At 46.0% G+C, this 26916-nt stretch overlaps 2 protein-coding genes across 2 annotated transcripts in view; one reads left to right on the forward strand and one right to left on the reverse strand.

Moving 5' to 3' along the window:
* LOC144123753 (dynactin subunit 4-like) overlaps positions 1–15375 on the reverse strand; it is a 41241-nt gene extending 25866 nt beyond the window's left edge. Inside the window, exons 1-5 of the mRNA XM_077656518.1 lie at positions 12690–15375; positions 11705–11814; positions 3338–3411; positions 2716–2770; positions 411–509 (exon numbers count right to left, since the gene is read on the reverse strand). Coding sequence (XP_077512644.1) covers positions 411–509; positions 2716–2770; positions 3338–3411; positions 11705–11814; positions 12690–12768 — 417 coding nt within the window. The 5' untranslated portion in view covers positions 12769–15375. The remainder of the gene's footprint in view (positions 1–410; positions 510–2715; positions 2771–3337; positions 3412–11704; positions 11815–12689) is intronic.
* An 8603-nt stretch (positions 15376–23978) lies between these two features.
* On the forward strand, positions 23979–26621 carry LOC144123763 (uncharacterized). The gene is made up of 2 exons (XM_077656524.1): positions 23979–24360; positions 26439–26621. The coding sequence occupies exons 1-2, from the start codon at positions 24031–24033 to the stop codon at positions 26619–26621; spliced, it is 513 nt and encodes a 170-aa protein (XP_077512650.1). The 5' UTR covers positions 23979–24030.
* Positions 26622–26916: the final 295 nt, after the last annotated feature.

Below are 26916 nucleotides of genomic sequence, written 5' to 3' on the forward strand. Positions count from 1 at the left end.
AAACCATCCGAGAAAGTGACCACCAGCATGAACGAGTTGAGTAAATGGCGTGTATTGCGTCCCCTCACCAGTCACACCTTTCGCAGCCTCACAGTCTGCCTTGTGTGCACCCATGTGCATGCCGGCAGTCTGACACATCAGGCAGGGAGCGTAAAATGTGTAAGTTTTTTTTTTAATAGTAAATTAGGGGTGCACAAATACAGAATTCCAAGATAACCTGCAAACTACAAGAGATACCGCACTGCACTGACAGCCCTGGTTATCTAGGCAACAATGCAGATGCTCATGTGAAAGATTGGCATGTGGCATATCTCTTAAAGCATCAATGACTACCACAATGCCTTGAATGCTCGCACACAATATGACATCTATGATAATCACAAGTAACAAAGAGCAATGCTGTTACATACCTTGGCAGTGATCCCTCCTATTGCCTGCTCCAGCGGTAGCAGTGTCACATGAGTCACGTGTGGCGTTGGATTGTACATTGAGAGCTGTACGTAGCACTCCTGCAAGTACAAGAGAAACAAAAGTGTTAGTTGCTCACATTTGCCCTTCCTGCAAGGTGCATGTCCTTAAAAGCAGAAAAACATATACTGAAATTTACACAGCAGGACTGTTTCCCCGCCGTTACCAATGTTACCGCATCTCCACTTTCCACAGCTGTTGCCTTTTCAATACCGACATGTCAAAGGGGGTGGCCAAAATTTTAATCGAAGAATACTTTCCAAAAACAGCTATTTCCACTCTCGATCTTGACGAATTCATTCACAAGGTTTGAACACCCCATCAAGAGATTACACTAAACGCCTGTCCAGGTCCGTTTACAAGCATGCAAAGAGAAAATGCAAGTGGTTTTTGCTTTCTTTCGTTTCAGACTGTTCAGCTGGTACATCTCACTCCAAAAAGGCTTCTCCCATGTTTTTTTTCATTAGTTTCAACATCATTTTATTTAAAGGGCAATTATTACAGCCACTGCATGCAGTAACGTTTCAGTTTCCTTAATACAGCTGCACTGTATACAATTAAATATAGCCAAAACATTGTCCCCTCTTGCGTAAAGCTTTGCATTCAACAAATATAGTCTTACTATAAAACACTAAACGATTCGTAAGGTCTTCAAGAATAAATTTCCTTATTTTTAAACGTGCAGGCACATAATCCACACTGAAATGCGAGAGAAAGTGCAAGAATTTTTTTATACAAATCAAATAAAGATATAAAGATAAAATGCTTTCCAAAATTGAATCAAATATTAAATAAGTGTTCAACACAAAAACCAGTTTCAGAAAAAGATCAATGGGCAGACATCCTTATTTTTTGTCAAAACAGGCTTTGATGCCGTAATTAAATAAAACTGCTTGATTAGACAGCAAAACAGTATGCAACCTGCAGTGTGGTCATGCAGAATGTGTGATGGTATAAAATCCATCATTTTTACATGACTAGCAATTAAAACACCACGATTTGTAGTAAAAATATAGACTTCAAGAAACCAGACGAATTGTCCAATCCACCCTCCTCCAAGGAAAAGAAAAAAGTGCTGTAAATGCGAACATACGGTGAAACCTTTTGAGGAGGCTCCATTACGCAAACAGCTAACAAGCAAGCCCACGACAAGGGCACAGTTCTGGCATGGTGGAAGAACAATGCAGACGTAAATGAGGGGAATGCACATTGGTGTCTGAACAACAAAAACTGCTTCCAAAAGAAAAAGAAATGATAAGCAAAATGTCAGTCGATGTCAGAAAGCGGCGCACAGCTAGGTTTGAACAGCTGGTGAACGTGCGGCATGACCACCAGCCGGCAATGGTGGCTCAAGAAGCGAAACTACGCTGTCAGGCTTTTTTTTTTCACCTAGTAACAGGAGCCTTCCCAACATCGTCATGCCTTCCGTTTGCACACGTCAGATGTGCATGAGCTACAGTGCACCATGCAATAGGCGGCATCTTTAAATGATCACATTCCTTGCTGGTGTCACTTCGACTCGGCCCCCCTTCAGCAGCCCCATGCGAATTCAGCAAGTGGGCTTGCCTGCACATCATAGTTGACCAAAACAAAATGGCAGCAGAGTTTATGCTAGAAGAGTTGTGAAGGCAACAGGATGAGTGTCATGGGTGTGAGCGTTAAGTATGAAACCCTTTACGGACGGATCAAACAAAAAAAGCATCGGCTTTCGCACGGCAATTGTTTAAAGCAGGTGACCAGCTGCCTTCCATACACCAAGTGTGGTGTGTGGAAAAGTCCACTTGCGGAAGTTTGCATGAGGTCCAAGCCTAGCAGCGTCTCAACGTGGCTGGTCCATGCGATAAATAATGCAGAAGAAAGGGAAGAGAACATCCATCTTTGCATTGTCTTCCTGACTCCATCTTCGGATAACTTGCCCATGAATGCAAATTTTGCAATGGTTGGATTTACGCTTGTCGACAGTATTCGGTCACTGGCAAATACTCAGAAATTTTCAACACCCATTCCTCAAATCGAATAACAGCCAAATAACAAACATATTTGATTCATATTCAAAATTTCAAATTTGCACGCACCCTTACTAAAAATGTTTCTAATTTTAACAGCAATGTCCCACTTCAAAAACTACCAAGTGCTCACACACCCTCTGGTAACTCTAATCAGGACTCTCACACATCTTCACGCATTTTTCGAATACAATCTCTTCCACTTTTCTGTAGCGCACCAAGAAACCAAAAGTGTTCTCACCTCTCCAATGTCAAAAGCTGTCACAGACCTGATCTTGATTTCTGGTATGTGGTGGCTGTGCAGCAAACACACAAAGTTACTTTGACATCACAAATTAACAACTGTATCAGGGCCTTATTTTATGGGCTTTAGCTAGAAGCAGGCCCTGTGTATCCACAAGTAACAGCAGCCTTGAGGGAGGAGATTGCCAGCAATATTTTTAAAAGATATGAAATAATGCCTGGTCTCAATAATCCCACCCATATTATACGTACGCTCAGCCTTACCTGAAATGACAACCTAATCAGAAACAGGACACCAATCACGATGAAATCCAGACCAGTGCATAACTGGTCTTGCTCATAAAACTTGTAACAACACTGTGCTAGAGGCAGGTATGACACTCACCATAGGTGTCTTATTAGCTTTGGCTCCAAGCTAACACAAATTAAGTGGCTCTCAAACTAAAGTAAGTTCCTAGTAAATAGCAGCGACACTGTACGGCACGACAATACAATTGGCCAGATACTGAAATGAAGTTACACAATGGGCAAGATTAAAAACTGTGCACAGTCCACATTACCACTATGAACAAAAGAGCACATAGAATACTGAAGCAAAAGTTGAGCCTCGCAGTACTCACAATGCTGCCATCTGGATCTTGAACTTGATGCTGGACGGGCTGAACTCGGGCTTGCTCAGGTTATGTTCACACTCCTGACATATCAAGCAAAAGAAAAATAAAAGCAAGCACTTAGCTGCAGAAAGGCAGGTCACCACTGTGGCTCAATATTCACAATCCTAGAGCACACTCGTGTTAACCACTGAAGAACTACAGTCGAACCCAATTATTTGGAACTCTGTTAGATCGAACTATCCTTTATATCGAATGGTTTCTGACCATCGTAAAGAAGCACCTTGAATGTATAGAAAAATGTATGGCTATATCATACAAAAATTAGTCGTCACATCCGACAGATCGAACTTCGGGCAACTCTGGTCGACTCACAAAGCTAGCTTTCCCTAAACGGATCTCCAAAGGTTAGCTTTCCCGCATAAATATGCGGGTGCTATTGGTGCATTGTAGCACGCGCAGACCAAGATAGCGCGGATTTCCACGACGCAGGTGCCGGCACGTATACATCCAACCAGAATATGCGTTTCTAGTGCATTGCGTCTGTTGTACCCATGCCATGCGGCTCGCACATTCAGTGCATCGTGCTGCCATCGGCAATTTCTCATGCTTTTTGCTGTCTGCGTGTGCGCATGATGGCAGCCGCGAAACAGCACCACATCCCCTTCTCCATGAAGCTGGAAATTATCAAGTGAGTTGAACAATGTGAGAAGAAATCCGAAGATCCTCGCCACCAAAATGGATGGATCGACGAAGCTTCGACCACTCATGGTCGGAAAAAGCAAGTCTCTGCGATGCTTGCAGGACGCACTTTTGGTTCTGGTGGCCTACAGGTCCAGTCAAACAGCGTGGATGAACTTTTTGTCAAGTGGATGAAGGCTAGGAACGACGACCCGATAGGTCAAGCTCGCTCTGTCTGTGCCCATCGCTGCAGTGCTAGTTCCACCAACTTTGCACTTCGCTTCCTGCCACCGAACACAATGTAGATGCTCAAACTCTTGGACCAGGGCATAATCCACGCGGCGAAGGTTGGTTTTCAATCGGCTCCTGCAGAACCCAAGGACTGGAAGAGACACAAAAATCAATCTCTTAGGTGCCTTGTCTACGCTAAATGGGTCGCGGAATGATGTAGAAAACGAAACTATACAGATCTGCTTCTGACATTCTGGTTTCTGCTTTACCGAAGAAGAAGGAGCAAGTTCTTTGTCGGGTGGGCTTAATGAAGTCGTTGCAGGTCTTGATGATTTGTGGAAAGAGTTGTCCAAATTTGTTGATGCTATTCGTGATGGGGCAGTCGTTCGCAACTTTGGCTCTGCAGATGACGACGTTGAGACAGCAGGAGAGCTTGTGGACGAAGACATCATTCACTTATGCAAATTGTGACGAGGACTTGAGAGAACATGTGCCCAGGTGCTTCGACGTGCTGTGCGCACTATGCACGGTTTGTCGCTATTGTGCGTTGATAGAAGGTTACGGTCTCAGCTGTTCGGAGTCCATCAATAACATTAAATAATGTGTTCTTTCTGAGAAAGTGATGATGGAGGAACACAGAATTGCTGACTATTTTGCTCGGTAATAAGCATGCAGTAAGTGGTTATCAAAGAAATTCATTTTATTGCGAAAGCAATACTACGTTAGGTCCCCCCGCCCGTCGCGTATGCCGTGCTCTTCCCAGAGCCGACGCTGAGTTTGCCACATGGTGTGAGGTCAGCTCTCTCCGTTGCCATGACGACGCATGACGTCAGCTTGCTCTCTGCCGCAGCTGAAAGGAAGCCGCCCGTCGGGTGTGCCAGCCAGCGGTGTGGCGCCGCCAAGCGCCGCCGCGCCTAACAGGTGGTCTCTCAGTTCATTTGGCGACCTCCTCGCATTGCACTCGCTCCGTGACGGCTTCACTGGGACATATAGCGGTGCGCTATGTGTTGGTTGATCAGTCTCGCCATGGAACAAGAGTCTATATCTGAATGTAGTTGCTCTACAAATTTTTCGCAAGCCTTTACCAGCCAGTGGCCCGCCTTTCTTCAAAAGTTGGGTGCTGTACGAGATTATTCCCTGCTAAAGCAGTGACTTGGAGCAGCTAAATAATGCACGGAATGTATGTTTATTACATTTTCATGTATTCTTTATTAAAAAATTAGGTTGGGAGTTGTTTATTTGTCATAAGGAAGCAGCGAGAGGACTTGTTGGCGCCGTGTGAAGGCCGCTGGCCGTACGAGGGCCAAAGACAAATCCAAATCCAGTCGCCAGCTTCCCCTCCCCGCCTTCTCCGCAGCCCTTGCTGCCATTTTCTCGTGTGTCGGTGTGTGTTGATCGTCGATCTCTCGCTGCAGTCTGATCTCGTCGATCGCCTCTTCCATGTCGCCGCCAACGAAAAAGCGAAAGTTTATTTCGCTAGAAGGAAAGGATAGAATTATCGCCGAAGCGGAAAGAAGGCAATTATTGCCGCAGATTTTGGGATTGCGCCGAGTTCGCTATCGACGGTTTTGAAGAGTAAGAACAGCATTAGGAAGGCACTTTTATCGGGCACTTCAGCGCAGCACAAAAAAGTGACGCAACCAACGTATGAAGAGCTCGACAAGGCTGTCTATGCTTGGTTCATCGATACGCGAGTAACAAACATGCCCCTGAGTGGTAAAATTGTACAGCAGAAGGCCCTAAATTATGCTTGTTTGGTAGGGCTGAACGACTTTAAGGCAAGCATAGGATGGCTGAATCGCTTTAAAGAAAGGCATAACATTGTCGGCAAGGTTTTGTGTGGTGAATAGGCATCTACGGACGTTGACGGCGCATCAGCATGGACGGCGGACAACATGACTAACATAATGAGCAGTTACGCTCCGTCTGATATTTATAACGCAGACGAGACGGGCCTTTTCTATGAGATGCTGCCAGCGAAGACACTTGATTTTAAAGGGCAGCGTTGCCACGGAGGCAAACATAGCAAGAAACGAGTGACTGTGCTGCTGTGCACAAATGTGGATGGGTCTGACAAACGCCCCCCGTCAGTTATTGGCAAAAGTGCAAAACCGCACCGCTTCAAGGGGAACAGGAGCCTACCTGTCAAGTACGTGGCAAACATCCGGTCGTGGATGACCCGTGCCATTTTTGCTGACTGGGTGGTGGCACTTGACCGCGACATGAGCAGACGAAATCGAAAGGTTTGTTTGCTCTTGGACAATTGTTCAGCACAACGCATTGACGGCGTCAAGATGTCAAGTGTGGAGCTGAAGTTCTTCCCGCCGAACTGTACCTCAGTCATTCAACCCCTGGGCCAAGGCATCATCCGGAGCATGAAGTCTTCCTACCGGGAGAGGTTGATCCAGCAGCTTCTCCTGAACATCGACACTGATAGGGAGATGAAAGTCGATCTTTTCATGGCTTTAGAAATGATGGCTGCGGCATGGAGAGCAACACGGTGCAGCGTGATCCCCAACTGCTTCAAGCACGCCGGCTGTGCCGACAGCAAGGCGACCAGCACGACTGCAGCCGCGGAAAGTGTACCATCGTCATCGACTCCAGGCATTGACGTTACTTGGAAATTGCTCCAGGAAGCTGGAAACGTCCCTGCTGACATAGCGCTGAACGATTTCCTCGACGCTGACGTGGACATGATTGTCCACGAGGAATGAAGCGATGAAGACATCATCAAAAGTGTTCGCGAGCAGGAAGAGCCGTTTGATCATGAAGACGACTCCGCTCAAGATTTACCTGCCCCGGCAGCCTCATCGCAGGTACTGGATGCCTTCGACGTTATTAGAAAATTCCTTGGCACACACAATGACGACGCTGCGATGTCGCTGTTAACACAGTGCGAGAGTCACGTGACGCCGCTGCTGGCAGTGAAACGCAAGCAGGCTAAGCTCACAGATTTCTGGCAATAAAACTATGTTTTGCTGGAGTTATTGCCTTGCATTTTTGGTCAATTTCTCGAAAGCGAAATTTCGCTACAACGAAATTTCTCGCGCGTCCCATCGATTTCGTTGTAGCAGGATTCAACTGTACGACGTTCAAGGTGAAGGAAGCCGACTATGGCTCATCTGTCCTCCAAACATTGGAATAATAGCTAAAGCCAAACTTGCTCAACAAGGGTGTACAAGACAGCATGCCAAGTGGATTGCAATTGATCCCATGATAATGCGATTCCATCTTAAGGGAAAGACGGTAAAGCATATGTCTGTCAAGCATACCCAATTTCCTGTAGCTCCGGCAAGTGCTATGACAATTCACAAGTCCCAGGGAGGAACCTTTGATGTAGTCGTGTATGAGTATGCAGCTAACCACCCTCAGAAGTTGGTTTACATTGCTCTTAGTCGAGTGACAAGCATTGATGGATTGTACCTAACTAACAAACAGGGGAAACATGACTTCCATCACATCCTCAACAACCCAGACAGACCTCTTCGGGCTGAGTTTGAACGTCTAGAGTGACACCATTTGGAAACTGCATATCAAAGATGCCAACACCTAATAAACAACCAGGAGATAACACTTGTGACAAACAACATTCGATCGTTAACGAGCCATGTACAGGACATTGCCAGAGACGCTCTACTAATGTCTGCCCACGTGCTCGTCCTTACCGAGACAGGAGTGTCACATGATCAAGCCCCCTTGATTCCTAAGTTCATTTCAGTCACCGCAGCAAGGCGGATGGACCAAGAGAGAAATGCAGGAGTGTGTGTGTATGTAAAGGAGGATGTGAAGGCTTCACAATACCATCCGAGTGTACCTTCAATCCATGGTGAAACTGTATGTGTCAAGCTGTGTGAATCGGATATTCTAATAACAGGAACCTATGTATCTCCACACACGAGTGACCAAACGGCTTTGAATATAATTGCCTCGGGAATACCTAGCCGAACAGATAAGGAGCTCGTTATCGTGACCGGAGACATGAACAAGGAGGAGAACTCTTCGTTCATACAATGTGTAGAAGAGCAGTCTCCTGGATCTCTGCCCGCTACAACGAACGTCGACTACACAGTGGGGAACAAGCTTGGACTTGGTCCTACACCAGACTCTAAATACAACAACGTGGAAACCAAGTCACACTTCTTCACGGACCATAAGTGCGTCTTCAATGGAGTCAATAAACAGTGATTTCATCAGTGAAACAAGTCTTTGTCTTTAATAGAGAACATACATTGACATCACTATAACTGAATTAAACAAAGCAAGTCCACGCTAAACTAAGTCCAACATCAAGTTACACCACAGGCAGAACTACAAGCGTAGGCATGCAGATATTGCTTTCGCAGTTCAACCAGGTTTAACCACAGCTAAACCGCACATTTTTTCTTTTTTTTCATTTCAGTACGTCTGTATGTTGTTAAATTCACTGCTACTTTTTATCAAAATGCACGTTATACCGAATTCGCAGACGTTTTTTTTCTGGGTTCAATATATGAGAGTTCGACTGCAAGATGAAAAAAAAAATGGCCCAAGAAAGCAGAAAATAGCACTTCCTGAAGCTCAAAGTTACAAGCACAGATAGAAAAAAAGAATAAAAAGACCACACTGTTTTCTTTTCGATCAGAAACACACTGCCAAGCCTAAAGAAAAGTACCAGAACAACAGTCAACACAAGTATGACATCATATGCAGTTCTGGATAGACAGACACACCTGAACCAAGGAATAATGAGGCAGCATTTTTAGTACAGCTTGGCAGAGGGAGAGAAGAGGTGTTTGCACGGGAGCATGCAAGGAATAGCTAATATACCATATTTACACTGTTGTAAGTTGACCTACATTTTTTTAATTTGAAAATCCGAAGTGGGGGGTCGACATAGAAACGAAACCAAAGCATAGTACTACTGTAAAGAAAGGCGAGACAGTCGAGATATCAGGGATGCTACAGCGTGGTTGCAATGTTATGTTTGCTCTGCACTTTACCCAGTAGCATACGGCTATGCTGCGCACTTGTTCAGGATCTTACATTTTTTTTACTTTTAACTGCGCACTCGGCACTCATGGGAGTGCTGATAGTTGGTGGAAGGGGCACTGTTCCAATTGCAGAGGCACCACCACTCGGAAGAGCAGCGCTTATGGGGAGTGTTGGTAGCTGCTGGAAGAGCAGACACCGCTCACGCACAGTTTCTCTTTGGCTTCGTTTAACACATTTGACTTGACTGCCGGCCACGTTTCACCAGTTTTAATTAGTGTTCAGTCGATCGCCATTTGTGCTCAGGGGCTGGTAAGCATTCGGCACTGCCCGCTGGGCCGCACATTCAACGTTCCGAAATGAGTGATGCAGCTATTATGGCGGCTGCAGCAAGGCAAAATTTTCAGCTGTTCCATACGATGCCGTGCTGTGGCTATTTGCGAAGTGCGGGATATCGCGGGAAGTGGGGATTTCTCGAGACGACCACGTTAGAACGATGTGCTGTGGAACCGCAGCAGCGATGACGACGGCAGCACTGTGAAGACGATGGCGCAAGCATGGATGAGCAGTCCAGTGGCTAATGCATTTTAATTTTGGAATATGCCCACGGGCACACCTTTCTTCTTTTTTAACTGACATGATGTGGGGGGTGGGTCGACTTACATTCGAGTCGACTTACAATCATGTAAATATGGCAGTGGTTCAAAACTCATGACTCCACAAAGCACAGCTATGAACGGCAGATAAACAAATTAACTATTGACTCTTCCTTGATAGTGCCTTGTAACTAGCTGCCAAACTCATTCAATGGAAACCTTCTTCACCGCCTACACAACTGCGCCAGGGATGAGGAATAGAAAACAAACATGATTCGCGGAAGAAACCGCAATGAATAACTGTGCAGCATCAAAATGGCAATGCTATTCCGATAGGCCTACTCATTATCTTGAAAACAAGTGCATTTGAAATTCAAAATTGCACTTAAGGGGGGAAGAGGCCATAAGAAAAAATTTATTAAGGAAGTCACAATTATAAAATCTTCGAGGAACATGTATTTTTTGTGTGCCGATTCCAAATAATTTAATTTTACGTCCCACAAGTCCTTCTGCACTTAAGTAATATGTCGCATAACTACTTTGCAGAGTGCTTTAAAAAAATGTTGCTGCAAGAAACTTCCTAAAATGCCTGCCATTTATTTCTCACGACATCTAGGAATGCAATAACAGCAAAATTATTATCCTACCTATCATACAAGTTGAGTTACAGGGTTTTGAAGGTGTCATTTCAGAAAACGGAATTACAATTTTTTCTTCCCATTTATGAAGTGGCAACCTTAAAACCCTGTAACTCAACTTCTATGATAGGTAAGATAATAATTTTACCATTAAGGCATTGCCTGATGCCACGAGAAAACAACCAATTTTTCTTCCTATTTATGAAGTGGCAACCTTAAAACCCTGTAACTCAACTGCTATGATAGGTAGGATAATAATTTACCGTTAATGCATTGCCTGATGCCACGAAAAACCAATGGCATGCATTTTACAGAGTTTCCTGCAGCTGAAATTTTTTCAGAGTTCTCAGCATAAGTTAACTAACATGTTACATCAGTGCGCAAGAACTTGTTTTACACGAAATTAAATTACATATTTGGAATCAGCACACAAAATACATGTTCCCTAAAGATGTCATAATTGTGACTTCATTAACAAAAATTTTTTAAGACCCCCCACTTAAAGGTGCACTAAAGAGGAATCTGAACTCGTATTTTTAAAGCGGGAACTCTATTTACACATTCCGGGCATTCTTAGAAACTTTGAATTATTATCCTGAACAGCCGATAGCCCTAATTAAATTGGATTAAACGTCCCGGCTCCCGCCTTTTCTTGAACTCATCGCGGTAGGTAGGTGGAGTCAACCAACGCGTCAGCCAGTCACATGGCGGCTTCGCTTTCGCTTTTATTTTGTTTTTTAGGTTTCTGTGAATAAACATTTTCAGTTACAGACAATATAGCCACAAATTAGGCCCATGGAAATAAAAACACACGTGGACTCTTTGATTTACGTATCACTCCGCCGATGGCAAAGTGGCAAGCTGCCACGGTACTGGCTGATGCATTGGTTGGCTCCTCCTACCTACCGCGTTGAGTTCAAAATAAGGGCGAGAGCCAGGACATTTAATTCGATTTAATTAGGGCAATAGGCCGCACAGGACAATATGCCAAGTTTCTAAGAATGCCCAGAACGTGTAGACAGAGTTCCCGCAGTAAAAAGACGAGTTCAGATTCCTCTTTAGTGCACCTTTAAACAATACAAGGTGCAGGACTGCTTTCTCATGCAGCAATCACTGTGGTGGACAACAATACAAAAAAGCACTGCACAGCAACACTGCTCATGCTGAACAAAAACAGACACTAGGCAAAAAGAATATCACGCCAAAAAAACTACAGAGAAAAAAAGAAAACATGAGGCACGGAAAGGTCAGTTGGCACATACCCTACACCTTTGTGAGCGCTTGATGAGCAAGGGCTTGCGCTTGGGGTACAAGAAGGCAGTGTACTCTAACTGCAGCTCTGGCTGGGACAGCCGTTGCCCAATGGAGCACACTGGAGGGGAAAAAAGAGGGTTCCTTCACACCAGTGCATCACTTTCCCATAGCTGCCACCACTGAAAATAAAACCAGCAGTATCACAGAACCAGCACGCCCTATCCAATCCTGTCACTTCCACTGCAATTTTTTGGTGAAAATGATGCTGTTGTCAGTGTGAAGCCTCAGAAAGTGAAGCCTCCAGAAGCATCAACTAGCCACCTGGCCACAGCATCCACCTAGCTATGTGGATGCCCACCCACCAACTGCCGCCCTCAATCCACCTACCCACCCCGACCAATTTCTCCCTGCAGGAGCGCACTCCACAACCCACCCACCAAACTCTACCTTCCAGAAGTGCTGCCCACCAACCCACCTACCTCCACCCTGCACAAGACCTCCGTCCATGAGAAGCCCACACAACAGCGGAAGGAAAAAGCGAAGGCGAATTCACAGTGAGAAAGCCAGCTGCCCTCCAGGAGCATCCCTCACTAGCCACGTTCTCACCCCCCTCCTAGCTGGAGGGCTGAACACCCACCCACTGCCATCCTTGATCAACCACCTCCCCCGTCCAGATACGCCACCTGCGTGTGTGAAGCCTCGACTTAGAGTAAAAGCATCAAAGTAATCATTGAGGGCAAATCCAACTGCTGTTGTAGCTTTCTCACATCAGGTTTCATGATCATCCTGTAAACTTTTTTCCATCTTACTCTGTGTGCAAAGTCTCAGAAGTCATGCAGTACAATCCTGTTAACTGGTTGCCGTAGATGCAAAAAATTTCAAGCTAAACTGAGTTAAAAGACAAGTACTGAGATTTTCAGTGGGCTGATCAAACAGTGAAAAAATTTGTTCTGCTGTCTAATGACAAAAAATTACCAAGCAACACCAACCTACCTTGCGCAACGTTCACTGGTTCTGCGAAGTACTCCTCAGGAAGTGCCACAAGCTCGTCAGTGGCAACAGCTGGCTTCATGTCCTCAATTTTCTTCAAGTCTTTCTCTTTTTTGCTGCACAAGTTGAGGGTCAATCAAGCACAGCATGTGGTCTACTACATATAAGCACAAAAAGAAACATGAACACTACCTCTCAATAGCGGCAGGGACACAAAGTTCCAGTGAGACCTCCTTACTTTTGATTACAGGTTCCCAAATCACCACTGCTCCAAACAAAGCACAGGGGAAGAAGTTTGTAGACCACAGCTGTGAAAAGACTCAATTTCCTGGCAGACTAAAGATACAGCCAGGAACTGAAGGATGCTCTGGTCCACACTTGCATCTGCCGTCACCATAATATATACCAAATTCCAAACTGCTCAAATAGGCTGCCAGGCAAGGAACAGTTCTTTTCCAAAATCTATTGACGTTCAGTCCCAACAGCATAAGATTTGTAAGCTGGCAGTCTTTCTGGTTGCCTGAATGCACCAGTTTTTAATCATTAAGCTCAAATTCTTGTCACGCATGCTGCGGAAACTAGGTGGACTCTTGGCCAGGCCAAATTTTGTGATAAAGTCAAACCCTGCAACAAGTATTTCCTAATCCCCACCAGTTAACTATATAACATAACACAACTAATTTCTCTCAATAATGAACAATGTTTAGAATGGGGTTCCACTTAAACAAAATTTTTCAAAAAAAAACTTTACTTGAGATTTCTTTTTTTACAATACATGAAACTTAACACCACCAATTTGTTTTCATGCACCCCAAGGTGCTGCAAAGTTTATCATCATTATTCGGTTTCACCAAAAGAAGCTTTGATGATTATGACGGATTTTTATGGCGCAAGGGCATCTATGGCCAAAGAGCACCATGGCACAAGGTATTTTTCAAGCTCTCAAGGTGGGGTGGAAGACCTTTTTCCCAAGCATTTCACCCTAAATAAGCCGAGCACCAGACCAGGGGAAAGCTTGTACCCATTATATCACCGGTGGGTACCCGGCGGCACTGGGGATCGAACCCCGCACCTCCCACAGGCGAGGCGGATGCTCAACCACTCAGCCACCGCTGCGGTGCCCAAAAGAAGCTTTGGACCCACCAGTAATAAAGCCACCCCAACTAGCAACAATTTTTAATATATCAGCTACTAGTGATGGCATGGTTCCAAGGGTGTGGTCTGGTAACATGAGTACATATCAATCATATACTGAATTGGTTTAGAAGAGAACCACAGAGAAGCATCTTCCAGTGCGCCACGATGATTTATTTCAATTATTGCATCACTTTTCAGTTTCACGCAAGTTTTATGGAATTGCATTGCAGTGTGGTTTTCTGTCCTGCCTTCTGCTGGTACATTTTCACCGGGAATGTCTCTAACTATCAGACGTGCTTCCGGGGCTCTTCATGAGCAATGCTTGCACTGAAAGATGCTCACAATCAGCCACTTACTAGTGCTGCACGTCCATTACACATCTTGCACCAAACAGTGATCAGAAGCGAGTGTACTGCATCAAAACTTATGATCGCACACATGGCGACACACCTCACCACTCGCTTCATCAGCCATATCCGCTATCATTACCGATCCTCATCAAAAGCTACTAAAGCATCACTTTCTCAGGTGCGCTGTCATGATTTTAGTGCCTATATGCAGCAGGAGTTGCCTTGAAGACGGTGTTCACTGTTGCGCAAAGCACTAGCTGCACTTATCTAGTGATATGAAAAGCTACTTCGGAAAGCCACTGTACTAGTATAGTGCGAAAGCCACGTGTAGTAACCTCAAAGCCAAGCTAAAGTACAAAAGATGTACTGCATAGCAAAGCACTACACAGTCACAAGTGTACAAGAATACATCTGCAGGTTTTACAACAGAGTGAAAATTACTGCTCTACCAGCTGCCAGAGCCTATGTCCTTGGGAGAAAAAAAAACTGCACAATGTTTGCGTCATGGCTTCTGCCATGCTATGTAAACTCGAAACTCAGTGCGAGCGGGCGCTTTCCCACTTCCCGTAGCTCTTTCCCTCACCAGTGAGGAAATTTGGCCTCCACTGTCACATACAGTGTAGCATAGACTAAGCTCCACCTTCACTGTGGAACTCTCCACCTCCTCCCTCCCTCATTGCTGTGGCTGTGCTCCCTTTCATAATCTGTTACATAATGTGTGTCCGGCAGTGACCAACTCTGCCACAAGTGCAGTAGCGTCACCCATCAGCATAGCACAGAAACCATGTCGCCAGCATTGCGCGTGTATCAGCGGCAGAAGGCTTGCAGAAATAGCTCTTACTGTAAAAGCCTTAGGGCCGTTGTACGATCGTTTCGGAGCGCCTTCCGCAAGGTCCGATTCGCGAGCGGGCCTGGCGGATCCGCCTCATTCGGCGAACGGATGGAAAGTTGGTCAAGTTTAACTTTCTGGCGGACGAGCGCATCCGGCCGGCGACCGGATTGCAGCTATTGGCTGCTTTTCCCGTGACGTTAGTGACGTCTCAAGCCCCTCCACCCTCCGCCTCGGTTCAGCCGTGCCGGGGCAAGATGGCCATCCGTCGACTGAACAGGGGAGCGCGGCCTGGGCAGTGGCAGCGATGCCGCGTAGCATACTATATTTGCCACATCTTGATATTACCAGTGTTCAGACCGACTGCAAACTTCGCCGCGTTCAGCAGTGGCGAGCGATAGTTCCACTAGTTGAATTCTGTAATCATCTACGCTGACAAAGTTGACAGAGCGCCTCTTCAAACTGATGCAAGGCCTGTGCAGTGGCGGTGTCACGAAGTGTTTATTTTGAGCTGTTTGTGGTTGTTGCAAGCGTTTGTAATTGCTGCGAGGATCATCATGGACAGCGGCGAGTAACAGCTGCTCACGGTGAATTTCTTGTGCGTGCATGAGCTGCATAGCACAGTGACAAGTGTCCGCGTAGTGAACGTGATTGCGATCGGAGCGAGTGCTTTTACGTCAAGGCAGCGAAATGTGTACCTGCAAAAGCTCACGACGGACGCCGTGCTTTCCGAATGCTGAAATCATCGTGGCGTTACGCAGCTAGTCGCATTCGTTGCGATGGTTGCAGTGATCGCGACCACACGATGTTATTTCTGCTATGTATTCATTACCATTCTGACCGCGATTCGTGCGGGCACTGTGCTCGAGTACTGCCGTGTGTGCGACGTGGCACGATCTTGGCTGCACGGCCGTCGGACTGTTTTCTGCGCCGACAAATGCAACGCTGCCATCCTTTTGCGTCTTGGTGCTCCATTCAATACATTTTGTGATTATGGGTGCTCGGGTTACGAGTGGCCGGCGGCACTGTGTGACATGTGAAAACATGGGTGTGCAGTGCAGATGTATCTTCGGGGGCGTCATTTCTTTTTATTTCCTGCCCGCTGTGCAGACATTTGTCTGCAATAAATATTTGCGCGATGAATGGGTGACTGAACACTTCCTCTAGCCATTTCGGTTTAGGTTGTGACAACATGGTATTACGCGATTGCGAACAAGAATCATTGCCGCATTTAAATCACGGTTAGTTCACTATGTAGAATCTCTAATATGTGTTAACTCATGAGTCTACTTTTCAATGTGCATTCCACTCTGTTGCGCAAAAAAAATATTAACTGTGGCAGCAGCTTATGGGGTAAAAACTGTCCACAGAACAAGTTGGGCATAGCGAGTCTTGATGAATATATATATATATATATATATATATATATATATATATATATATATATATATATATATATATATATATATATATATATATATAAAGAAAATCTTTACCATTGCTTTTTTTCTCTTTTTGCTTTGACAAATTCTTGGCAATGTGAAGCTGAAGTGGGATCTTGGTTTCCACTGTAATCAGAAAAATTCGGTGATCTTGAAGCGCCTCATGAACCGTGACAGTGTTTGTTGTTGATTTTGCTCACGTTCTCTTTCGATCAGAAGATCAGCGGTACGAAAGTGGATGTGTGCACAATGCTATTGTTGCAGAGCAGCTCGTGAACTCTGCTTTGCTGGTGTTAAGTAGTTATTCAGCAGCACTCCCTGGGACAGCCGCACCAGTTTGTTTAACAACACAATTTCGAAGCCTTGAGAAGGAGATTTCAGAATGCATATGCACCCTGCTACCTTCATTTGCCTGTGACTGCTTGCAACGGACATGATTACTTGTCTGCTGAGTGACCGCGATGGCGAGCACAATCAGCTGTGTATCGACAGTGTAGAACGCTTCCCAGATTTCCTTAATCCTCCTTACATTTTACACTAACAAAAATTTATTTGCTGACATATAGACGCATATCTGCACCTTCCCCAGTGATCGGCTAGGTTTCCTGGCCCACTTATCCTTTCACATTTGTGTGGTCACGACAGTACCATTCCTGCACAGATTCAAAGCTACAATAACAAAGCTTATTTCAGTTCTTTGAAATGTGCTAAGCATTATTGTTGCATGGTGGTTGGTTCTGCAATACCGACGTTAACCTGTTTCTGAGAGTCCTGTAGTATCAATGGAACCGTTGACCTGCCAAGGCAAAGACCACATTTAATTTGAACCCGTTCCTTTATTTGAATGAAATGGCTGTTGCTGCTTGCATTAGCAGATTCCCCGCTTTGCACCGGCGCCTAGTTTTGTTCTTGCCCGCTGCGCATGCCTGAATCAGGAGTGTTGCATTTTTCTTTTCTTCTGCGGTGTACTCAGTATAAAAGGTGCTAACCTAGCATTGCGGGCTGCGGGGAGGCATATGTGAGGTTATAATATAAGCAAGCGATTCTGTTTTAATTTTAAGCAGGTTATTTCATTTTGTGCAATGAGCAATCCAAGCCAGGATGTGAGTCGCCGAGCCCTGACAGTGATTTTTACACTAGAAAGAGAAGCTCTTTGGCAACCAGAAAGTGTGTGAGCTGGTTAGAAGTCAGTGTGCCTGGCAGTCCACGGGTTAGCATAACAGTCTGTTCAGACAGTGGGGCAAGCATTGTGATGGCAATTCCAGTGTGCAAGAAAGCTATATGATTCAGGCAGCGTTCGATTTATCTGCTCAAATCCAAAGTTTTAAGTCTTTCCCCTTTGCACATTAAAGGGACAAGAACACATGCGACAATGGGCCGTACGCATTTTCACTCTGTCCACTATGATCAGCAAGTTTCTATGTTAGCAAAGCGTAAGTAAATTGAAAAAGTTTTTTCCCCAGAAATACGGCTAATAGTTTGATTCCATATTAACGTGGACTGCACTAATGAGGAATGGCTGTATATTTGAAAGTATGGTTAATTTTTTTAGTTCTGATGATGACACAAGCAATTGATCTGTGTTATTTTGAATACGAGACTAAAGAAGTACATTTATCTTGCAAATTATGAAGATGATTAGAAGGATGTGCTGTATGGCACAGCAGTTTGTTGGTTGAAGAATAGCGATTGGCTTTACCTGACACCACTTAAAACAGCAAACTGCAAAATGAGCACTGTAGAGTTGGTAAAGGTATGTTAGCAACAAAGTCGATGGAAAACAGCACCACTGCACATAGTAGCAATTCTTGCTCTGTTGTCCTCGTCCCTTAGCGCAGTTTCAACATGCAAACTTCCCGCCGGCTCACCCGACAGTACACTTGTACCAATGTTTGTGAAATTTGTAGCAAACATCAACAGGACAGGAAGCACGGTGTACGCGTATCTAGTGCATACTGTGCAGATAGCTTCCTGCCTCATTATAGCTTGGCCCCTGTATGTTTCTTACCCATCATTACCCAGCACCTATGGCCCTATTTATGCCATTGGCATGTGCTGCAAACCACCAAACACATTTTGTACTCTTGGCCTGCTAGATAGTTTTGGCCCATTAAGTTGTTTCATCCAAATTGGCAAGCTTTTAGAAAACATTCCTGCAATAGCCAACTTGCTCTTGTTCTTCATGACATGCACCTTGACTGCAATATCCAACTCGATGCTTTTCTTCTTGGCTTTGAAAAAGCATGTGATTCGCTTATTTATGTATGGCTTTTTTTGTCGTGCTTTAACTTGTATCCAATAGCTCTAAACTGGATCCAAGCCAGCCGTCGGCAGATTTCCCTTGCCAATCCTTAAGCATCCTGCCTTTTCCTGCAGTCTTGGATATCCCCCAAGGCATTGCCCTTAAGCCTCAGCTTTTTACTACCTACATTATGGCTTTGCCTTCAGTGTTTTGTTACATGCCTTCACTGATGGTTATATTAGGGGTCTGCCATTTTGCAATAAACACCCATGTTTTAGTTCTCCAAAACAACATTTTGCATGCTCTAGAATGGCCTGTTTGCTAATGTTACTAAGAATGCACTCATATTTTTTTTATTGTCAGCAAAACTACATTTTGCCTACTTATAAGGCCTTACCGAGAAAGGTATATTCAAAGGATACTGGTTGAAACACTCAGCCATTCACATGGCTCGCATGGTCTCACCTCATAATGCTTGTACGCCCTCCCACAGCCTAGGATATTTACACCATAACATGTACTTAGCATCGCCGCCTTCCAAGTTACTTGCGTTCGGATCCTCTGTGTGGCATCACCTTGTTCACTTACACGCCAAAACACCTTCGCCAGTCTCGCTAACCTCATGTCTCGGAGTTTTTAGAGCAGTGGCATTAGCAAGAGTCGCACAGCATAAGGCGGACAATGGCTTACACCCTCACAGCATGACACACCCTCACAGCAGCACCATGGTGTTAACTGCGAATAAGGCTCGACTGGGAACTAGACTGTCTAATGAGGTTCGGTAAGCGACTCCTGGATGACTGACTAAAAACTTTATTGCATGCACGGGAACTCCCGGTGTCGTGGGTGGCCCGTTTATCCCGGCAGCCCAGAGACTTGCGCGGCAGCGCGGAGCCTGAGAATCAGTCCTCGTAGCTGGTCGGAGTCCTCCCTGTGCAGAATTGCCTCCCACTGCTCTAGATTGGGATCAGGATGTCTGTCGTTAGCGGGATTAAAATGGCGTGCCTACAGCACGTGAAAAACCGTAGCTACTTCTCCACTGTGGGCATTCTGGTTTGTAGAGAGAGGGAAGGAAGGAGTGAAAGAACAGAACAACGCTATGTGCAGAACAACTTGTATCAGGTGTTCGTCTCTCATCTTGCACAGCGCGTTTTACTTGAGTCCTGCACTGCATCTGCACCGAGTGCTCGGTCAGCCCCGGCCGCGGCAGCCGGGTTTTGATGCGAAATCTAATCTGACTTCCTCCAGATCGTGTTTCCGACCGAGCTTCTTGAAGGTCGGAAATTACTACTACCCGGCCTGGAGGATGCCAGCGTGGGCGCGTCGGCATTAACAAAATGACAGACAGGGTGAAGCCTGAAATTAGGCTCTAGTGTTTATCTGAAGAAAAACGTCTCAACACATGCGGTAAGTAGTTGTTTTTGTTGTTGTTAGCCTATCAAAAGATGGCACATACCCACACTGGGGGATCGGCCAAGAATCGGGTGGCTATTCAACTGAACTCAGTTAACAAAAAGGAAAAGCACGTGGGAGCATAACACCGGTGAATTTTTCGTCATGAACAGAAAAGGGATGAGTGTTTTGATTTTAAAATTTTAAGAATAATAATAAAGAGAGTGAATAAATATTAATGATTTAGTCAAAATGTAATAATTGATAGAAAAGAAAAGGTTGAAACACTTAGCAAGGCAGTCGGTGAGATTCTATCAGGAAAGTTTGAACAGCTGTGCAAACAGATCTGTGGCTGAACCCAAATGTGGTGGCGCCAAATGATAGCAAGAGCGGACTGCTCAAACTAAGGCCAAGATGCTGCAAGGGCTCCTCCAGCAACCTTTTTCTCAGTGAGTTGAATCGGCGACAATAGAGCCAAAAATGTTCAATGGATTCTGGCTCACGGCAAAATGCACAAAGGGGAGAGAGCGCCAAACCCGACTTGTGTAAATAGAAATTTAGAGGGGGGATGCGGCAGCGTAGCCTCGTCAGTGATACTTCAAGCTGCCGAGAGCAACAAATTTTCCTGTTCCAATAATATTTAAGGTGCTCATAATCCGCCGATGTTAAAAGTGATGTGTCTTGCGTGCTTAAAAACGCACGTCGCCGAAATCTAGATGCTGTAATGTAGGCTGTAGCCGGGATGATTCGCAACACGGGGCCGCTGAGGGAAGCCTTTGCGAGATTATCAGCAATCTCATTTACTGTCACACTGCTGTGGCCGGGAACCCATACTAAATGAACAAGGCTCAAATGCGGAGGAAGTAGGGATAAGAAAGTTGATAAAATGGGACCGTCAACCTGTGCAGCGAGGGACGAACACAAAGATAAAGAATCATTAATTACTGCAACTGCTGTAATAGAGGGTCTAGCTTGCGTAGAGCAAGTACAACTGCTAGAAACTCTGCTTGAAAAATAGGGGTGAAATCTGGAAGGCGCAGAGAAAAGGACCAGTCTAAATGGGAGCAAAATATTCCCACACCTGCTTTTTCATTGCATTGCGATCCATCAGTGGCTATTGCTATATCGGTTGGTAGGGTCCTCAGATGATCTTCTAGTAGACCATATAGAATACTCGGTGGCAAAAGTTTTGCATTTTTTGGGAATATGTCGTCGAAAACAATGTGGATAGTGGGCCCATTCCGAAGCGCAGGAAGGATATCATAATTGTTTACATCTAAAGGCTGAAGTAATCTTTGCACAAACACTACCTGAGGGGAATTGAAACGAGACCAGGGGACACCGAAAAAGGAGGTCGGCTGAGAACAGAAAATGCTTTGGGAACGGTGGAAATGTGATTCATAGATCCTGAGGTAAGTTTGCACAGTTAAAAATTGAAGTCGTGATAAGAGAGACGGAATGCGGGCTTCAAGGTACAGCACATTGATAGCCACACATTTTGGAAGGCCGAGGCACATGCGAAGTGCTTCCCTCTCTAAAAGGACGAGAGGGCGAAGTTTATATGTAGCCGAGCCTGAAAACAACACTCGCAATACTCGCAATACTCGCCTGGTTAAACCTCGTCTTCGTCGTTGTTGGAGAAGCTCGTTACCGATAACTCCGCCGATCAGAACATTATCCAGCTGGGCCTAGGAGGGCGAGCTCACGAGGTCGTGTCTCATTGAATCACATGACCCACATTGGCGTGCAAGTGCACATGGTAGAAGGGGCGCACTAGGCTGGTTGTGTGAACACTCGGAAAATTTTTGACAGCTGCTCTGACGAGTGCACTTCTGTGGCTTTAGCACACGCGCAGTTTCAAGCTGTGACTACTTGCTCATTACAGTGTTTTATAGGGTACTCGCGTAACACTGTTGCTGGGCTAGTTGGTGCATAGTTCTATGCACAAACGTTAGCGCAAAATAAGACACATTCACAAGAAAGGTGGACAAGACAAGGGTGCCGTAATTAACGCCCATATAGTCAAATAATGGCAACAATAAATATGATATCGCGTTTATCCTCAAAGAAATACCGCTGCATACCTGCAGTATAGGCAGCTCCGCCTTAAAGATGTGACGCGATATCTTGGTGGGTTAATTCCCATACATGCGGTATTCGTCATTCTCGATGTTACATTCATTGATCACCGAGAGTCCTCATACCCCTGGCGCAGTGGTGCCGCAGTTAAGCAATGCGCCACTGGCCTGCAGGTGCTCCCAGCGGTGGGCCTTGTGCGACCCAGGTTGGTGGGAATTAAGTTTGCTCACTATCCAGTGGGCAGGTTGTGGTGACGCCGCCTGTTCACGTGACATAGGTCACGTGCCAGAGACATGCTCGTGATTTTTCGCTCACAACGGCGACACCAGATTTTCTAGACAACGAGGTCTTTAACGCTCAAGCGTTAATATAGGCGCACACTTCGTATGCATCCCGAAAAAGCTCACTTCTCACATGTAGTTAGTGACGCATTTCGATGACAAGTGCATGCGGGAGGTGCGGCTTTCGATCCCCAGTGCTGCCGGTTACCCACCGGTGACACAATGAGTAGAGTCTGTCCCTGGCCTGGTGTTGGCCTTCCTTGAGGAAGGAAAGCTTAGAAAACGAGTGTTATTTATTTATAGATACTGCGATCTAGTACAGATCATAGCAGGGTGGAAAAAAACAAAAACAAAATACAAGCATATACACACACACTGAAATTCATAACATTTGCAGGAACTTTTCAAACATCAGTAAAGAATTACGATTAACAGTCTCGCTATTAAGTTTGTTCCATTCAGTAATTGCCCTCGAAAAAAAAATATATAAAGCAGTTATTTCGCGCGTTCAAAGGGGTTATTGTTAGTGCATGCCTTTGTCGCGTGTTATTACCTGAGTAGTAAGCAAAATAATTAGAAGTATTAACTTGATAATGACCTTTTATAAGCTGGAAGAAAAACTTTAATCGGCAAACACGATTGCGCTCAAAGACTGGGAGTACCCCACTTCGCCTCACGAGCTCACTTACAGATGCACGGCCATATGAGATAAAAACAAATATAGCTCATTTATGCTTTATTCGCTCTAATTTTTGAATGTTTATTAACGTGAAAGTGTCCCAGATGATTGTAGCATATTCTAGTAACGAACGGATGAGGGAATTGTACGCCAGTCAACGAACACTAACTAGGTGGGGATGACTTTAGTGAGCGCCTCAAGAAAAAAGTTTCCGCGCCCGTGTGCTGTGCGATGTCAGTGCACGTTAAAGATCCCCAGGTGGTTGATATTATTCCGGAGCCCTCCAATACGGCACCTCTTTCTTCCATTCTTATTTCACTCCCTCCTTTATCCCTTCTCTTACGGCGAGGTTCAGGTGTCCGCCGATGACAGATACTGCGCCATTTCCTTTCCACAAAAACCAGTTATTATTATTATTATTATTATTATTATTATTATTATTATTATTATTATTATTATTATTATTATTATTATTATTATTATTATTATTATTATTATTATTATTATTATTGAATTTGCTACGACAGCGTCTATTCGGCCCCATCTTGAGTAAACGCACCTTGTGCCACAGCGCCAAATGGAAGAGCTGCCCTCGCTGCATTAAAATTAATAATCAGCAGACCAATAATCATTAGCGATGACACTTTTTGATTTACGTTTTCGAATTTCATGACATCATTATATTTTTCCTTTTTTTTTCTGCCCTAGGTTTTTAAAATTTGTCGCGTGCACCTGCACGTGCTATTGCCAGCGTTGGTTCTTGCACGTGCGCCATTCGGAAAAGAGAGCAGAAGGCAAAAAAGATTGCCTCGTGGAGTTCGTTGTACACGCTCTCGCAGTCCAGGCCAAAGTATCTTTCGTCGAGCGACGTGGCAAACTTGTACGCCTGGGCCTTCAGCTGTTCGATCACTCCATGGCTAGTAGCCTCGGCGCCACGGAAGAGGTTCCAGACTGCACCGTGGATGGATGGCCGTTGCTGAATGAGGAGCCGACTTCAGCAACGGCAGGGGATGTCATAGCACGACCAGCGCTCCACATTCATTCTAGCGGTCCGCGGTCACCGAGCTCGCCCAGCACCTCTCTTCTGTCCGGTTCAGCCATTCCACCCACGGGGCACTCGGCGCTGACGGTGTGCGGCACCACCTGGCTCCAGGACAAGAACCGCAGATGTCGTGGGAAGCTCTCGCACGGATGTGCACCCATGCCAGCGGAGCCTTTAGCCGACCTTGCAGCGACCGCCACGGTGAGGCATTTCCTTTGGTTTTTTTTTTGCTGGCCGCTGCGAACAGACGCAGTGCTCTATCCCGTCTTGGGAACACACCACATTCCTGAAGATAGCCAGCGAGTGGTCTAGCGCCCTTTTCATGCCCGCTTTAGAATGCTATATCTCAAGGCGTGGGTTCCAGGCCTATGCGTAGTTGTTGCTGTCGACTTATAGCGTTCGGAGGGCACGTCAGGCCCTCCGTGAGAGATGCGAAGGACTAGGGATTGAAACCAGGAAGAGAGAAGGAAAGGCTGTAGTGGAAGGCTTTGGATAAATTTCGGCCACCTGGGAATCAAACTATCGCACAGGACACGGGCGTCATTTTGTGTTTTGCCTCCATCGATACGCGGCCGCCGCAGCCCGGACTCACCTGACGTTGCGTGCGGCCGAAGTGCAGGACGTGCCACGAAAGAATTGTGCACGACGAGAAAGGCAACCTGATTCACAGGGTTAGTCGCACTCATGGGCTGCTCTGTTCACTGCTTCTTTCGCGGCACAGTTTAGGCGTGCCACCCACTGTGAGCTTTCTTCTGGTTCCATTCGTTACTTAGGACGCAGCCTCAGCGGTGGCTCAGTGGTGATGGCTCTCGGCTGCCGACGCGAAAGGCGCAAGTTCGATTCCGCCCACGGCGGTCGAATTTCGATGGAGGTGAAATGCTATAGGCCAGTGCAATGTGCGATGCCAGTGCACGTTAAAGAACCTCAGGGCGTCAAAATAATCCAGAGGCCTCCAATACGACGTCCTTCATAGCCTGAACAGCCTGAAACCGTTTTTCCTTACAACTAGCAAAAAGCAGACGCGCTACTTCAGGCAGAAGGATGCAGCTCTGCATGCGGATGAGGGCTGCTGGTTTCACGATCCGTAATATGACTAAACGTTGCAGTGGGGTCTCCTCAATGTTGCTTCCTTCGGTCGCAGGGCTGCGTGTTATGGCGCTGCTATTGGCTTGTGAAACTTCATTTTCCATGAGGAGCGCTGACGTTTTGCTGCCAGTCCCGCAGTAGCCATGTGAATTAAGCTCGTCTCAGTCGCATGGAGGAACAACATCGCTTAGAAGCTCGGGCAAAGGACGCCGTGCGTAGACTAGCAGCCGCAGCTCGCAAGCGCAGCAAGGGCTGTCGCATCCGCGCGTGCGTTCGCGGCCGGAGCAACGAGCAGAGATCAAGCGTCAGCCGCCTGCAACACCCGAGGTGCGGCGTCGCGAGCTCCAAGCTGCCCGTGAAAAATGTCATGATCCTTAGCTACGGTCGGGCCGAGTGCACATCACTCATTAAAGGGACACTGGTGATAACACTGTGAAATTACGGTTCTCGGTGATAATTGATTCTGCGGCTCATTCTGGGCATGTTAACTTTTCTGCGGCAGCACAAATTACAGCGGAGAAAATTGAATTTAAGTATTTTACCACGTTTTATACAAGTGACGTGCACATCGGGAAGGGCTGGTTGGTCCGGCATTGAAGCGAATGGCTGTGTAGCATAGCATCTGGGATACGGCCAGAATATAAGATATCGACGCACCACACTTGCGATACTGGCCGGTGATGGCGCCAACTGTGTTTGGTTTACGAAAAGCTCCGTTTTCGATGGTAGTGGCTCCTTTGTCGTTGCAATGACGCAGCTTGTCGATGCAGGCCAACTTCCCTTTGTCCTCAATCAGTGTCTCTTTACAAACTTCAGGACCCACATGTTGATCTGGCTGCCGTAGTATGAAAGCGCGCCAGATGAGCTTGCTAAATCTTTAATAAGAAAAATCTAAGGCGCAAAATAATTCGAAAAATCACGAAGTACAAGCTGCTAGCGGCCATCATTCGTGTTTCTACGAATGTGTAATTGTAAAGTAATTTTTTTCTTCTACGCAGACTCCGATATAAGAAGAAAGGCTGCATGTGAAATAAATTGCATGACCCACTTATTTAATTTTCTTTTTCATGAACTGCACCTCAGTGAGAAGTACGTTTATTGTAACAGAGAAAATACCGTCGGCAAACACAATTCTCTTGAACGGATTCTGTGTTGGAGCGCGGATGCTTGAATCGTCTCTAAACTTTCTGCAGCCGCCGACCGAGGCGTGGCCCGTCGCCTATTCGAGCGCAAAAAGTCCGTTTCGCGCTCCTCGCATCTCCGTGTCGGCAGAAGCGCCCCTGCTGACGATGGCGTTCGCTTGGCCGACCTCCACAACAGCCGCGGGGCTGGCGGCGCATCGCTTTCGAAGGCGCATTCGGCCGCTCTGGTCATAGGACGGGTCTTTTCCGGGCTGTTGCTGCTGCTTGTCCGGTACGATGGCGTGAGTAAATATTCCACACACGTGTGCACATTGCGTCAGCATCTAACCGGTGTCTGCGTACAGCTCATAACGTACACTTTCAAGTACTACTAGAGGGAACACACGTGTCACCACTCGCCGCCAGGGAGTGTGGCGAAATTCCTTCGCGTTGGTTTGGGTGCCTCAGTGGCGCCAAGTAGATGAGTGTGACACCATTTAGAGAACACAGCTAGATGTCAAACCCATCAGCGTACTTACATCCGGGGCTG

Source organism: Amblyomma americanum, chromosome 1, assembly GCF_052857255.1.
Source record: "Amblyomma americanum isolate KBUSLIRL-KWMA chromosome 1, ASM5285725v1, whole genome shotgun sequence".
In the NCBI taxonomy this organism is placed as follows: Eukaryota; Metazoa; Arthropoda; class Arachnida; order Ixodida; family Ixodidae; genus Amblyomma; species Amblyomma americanum.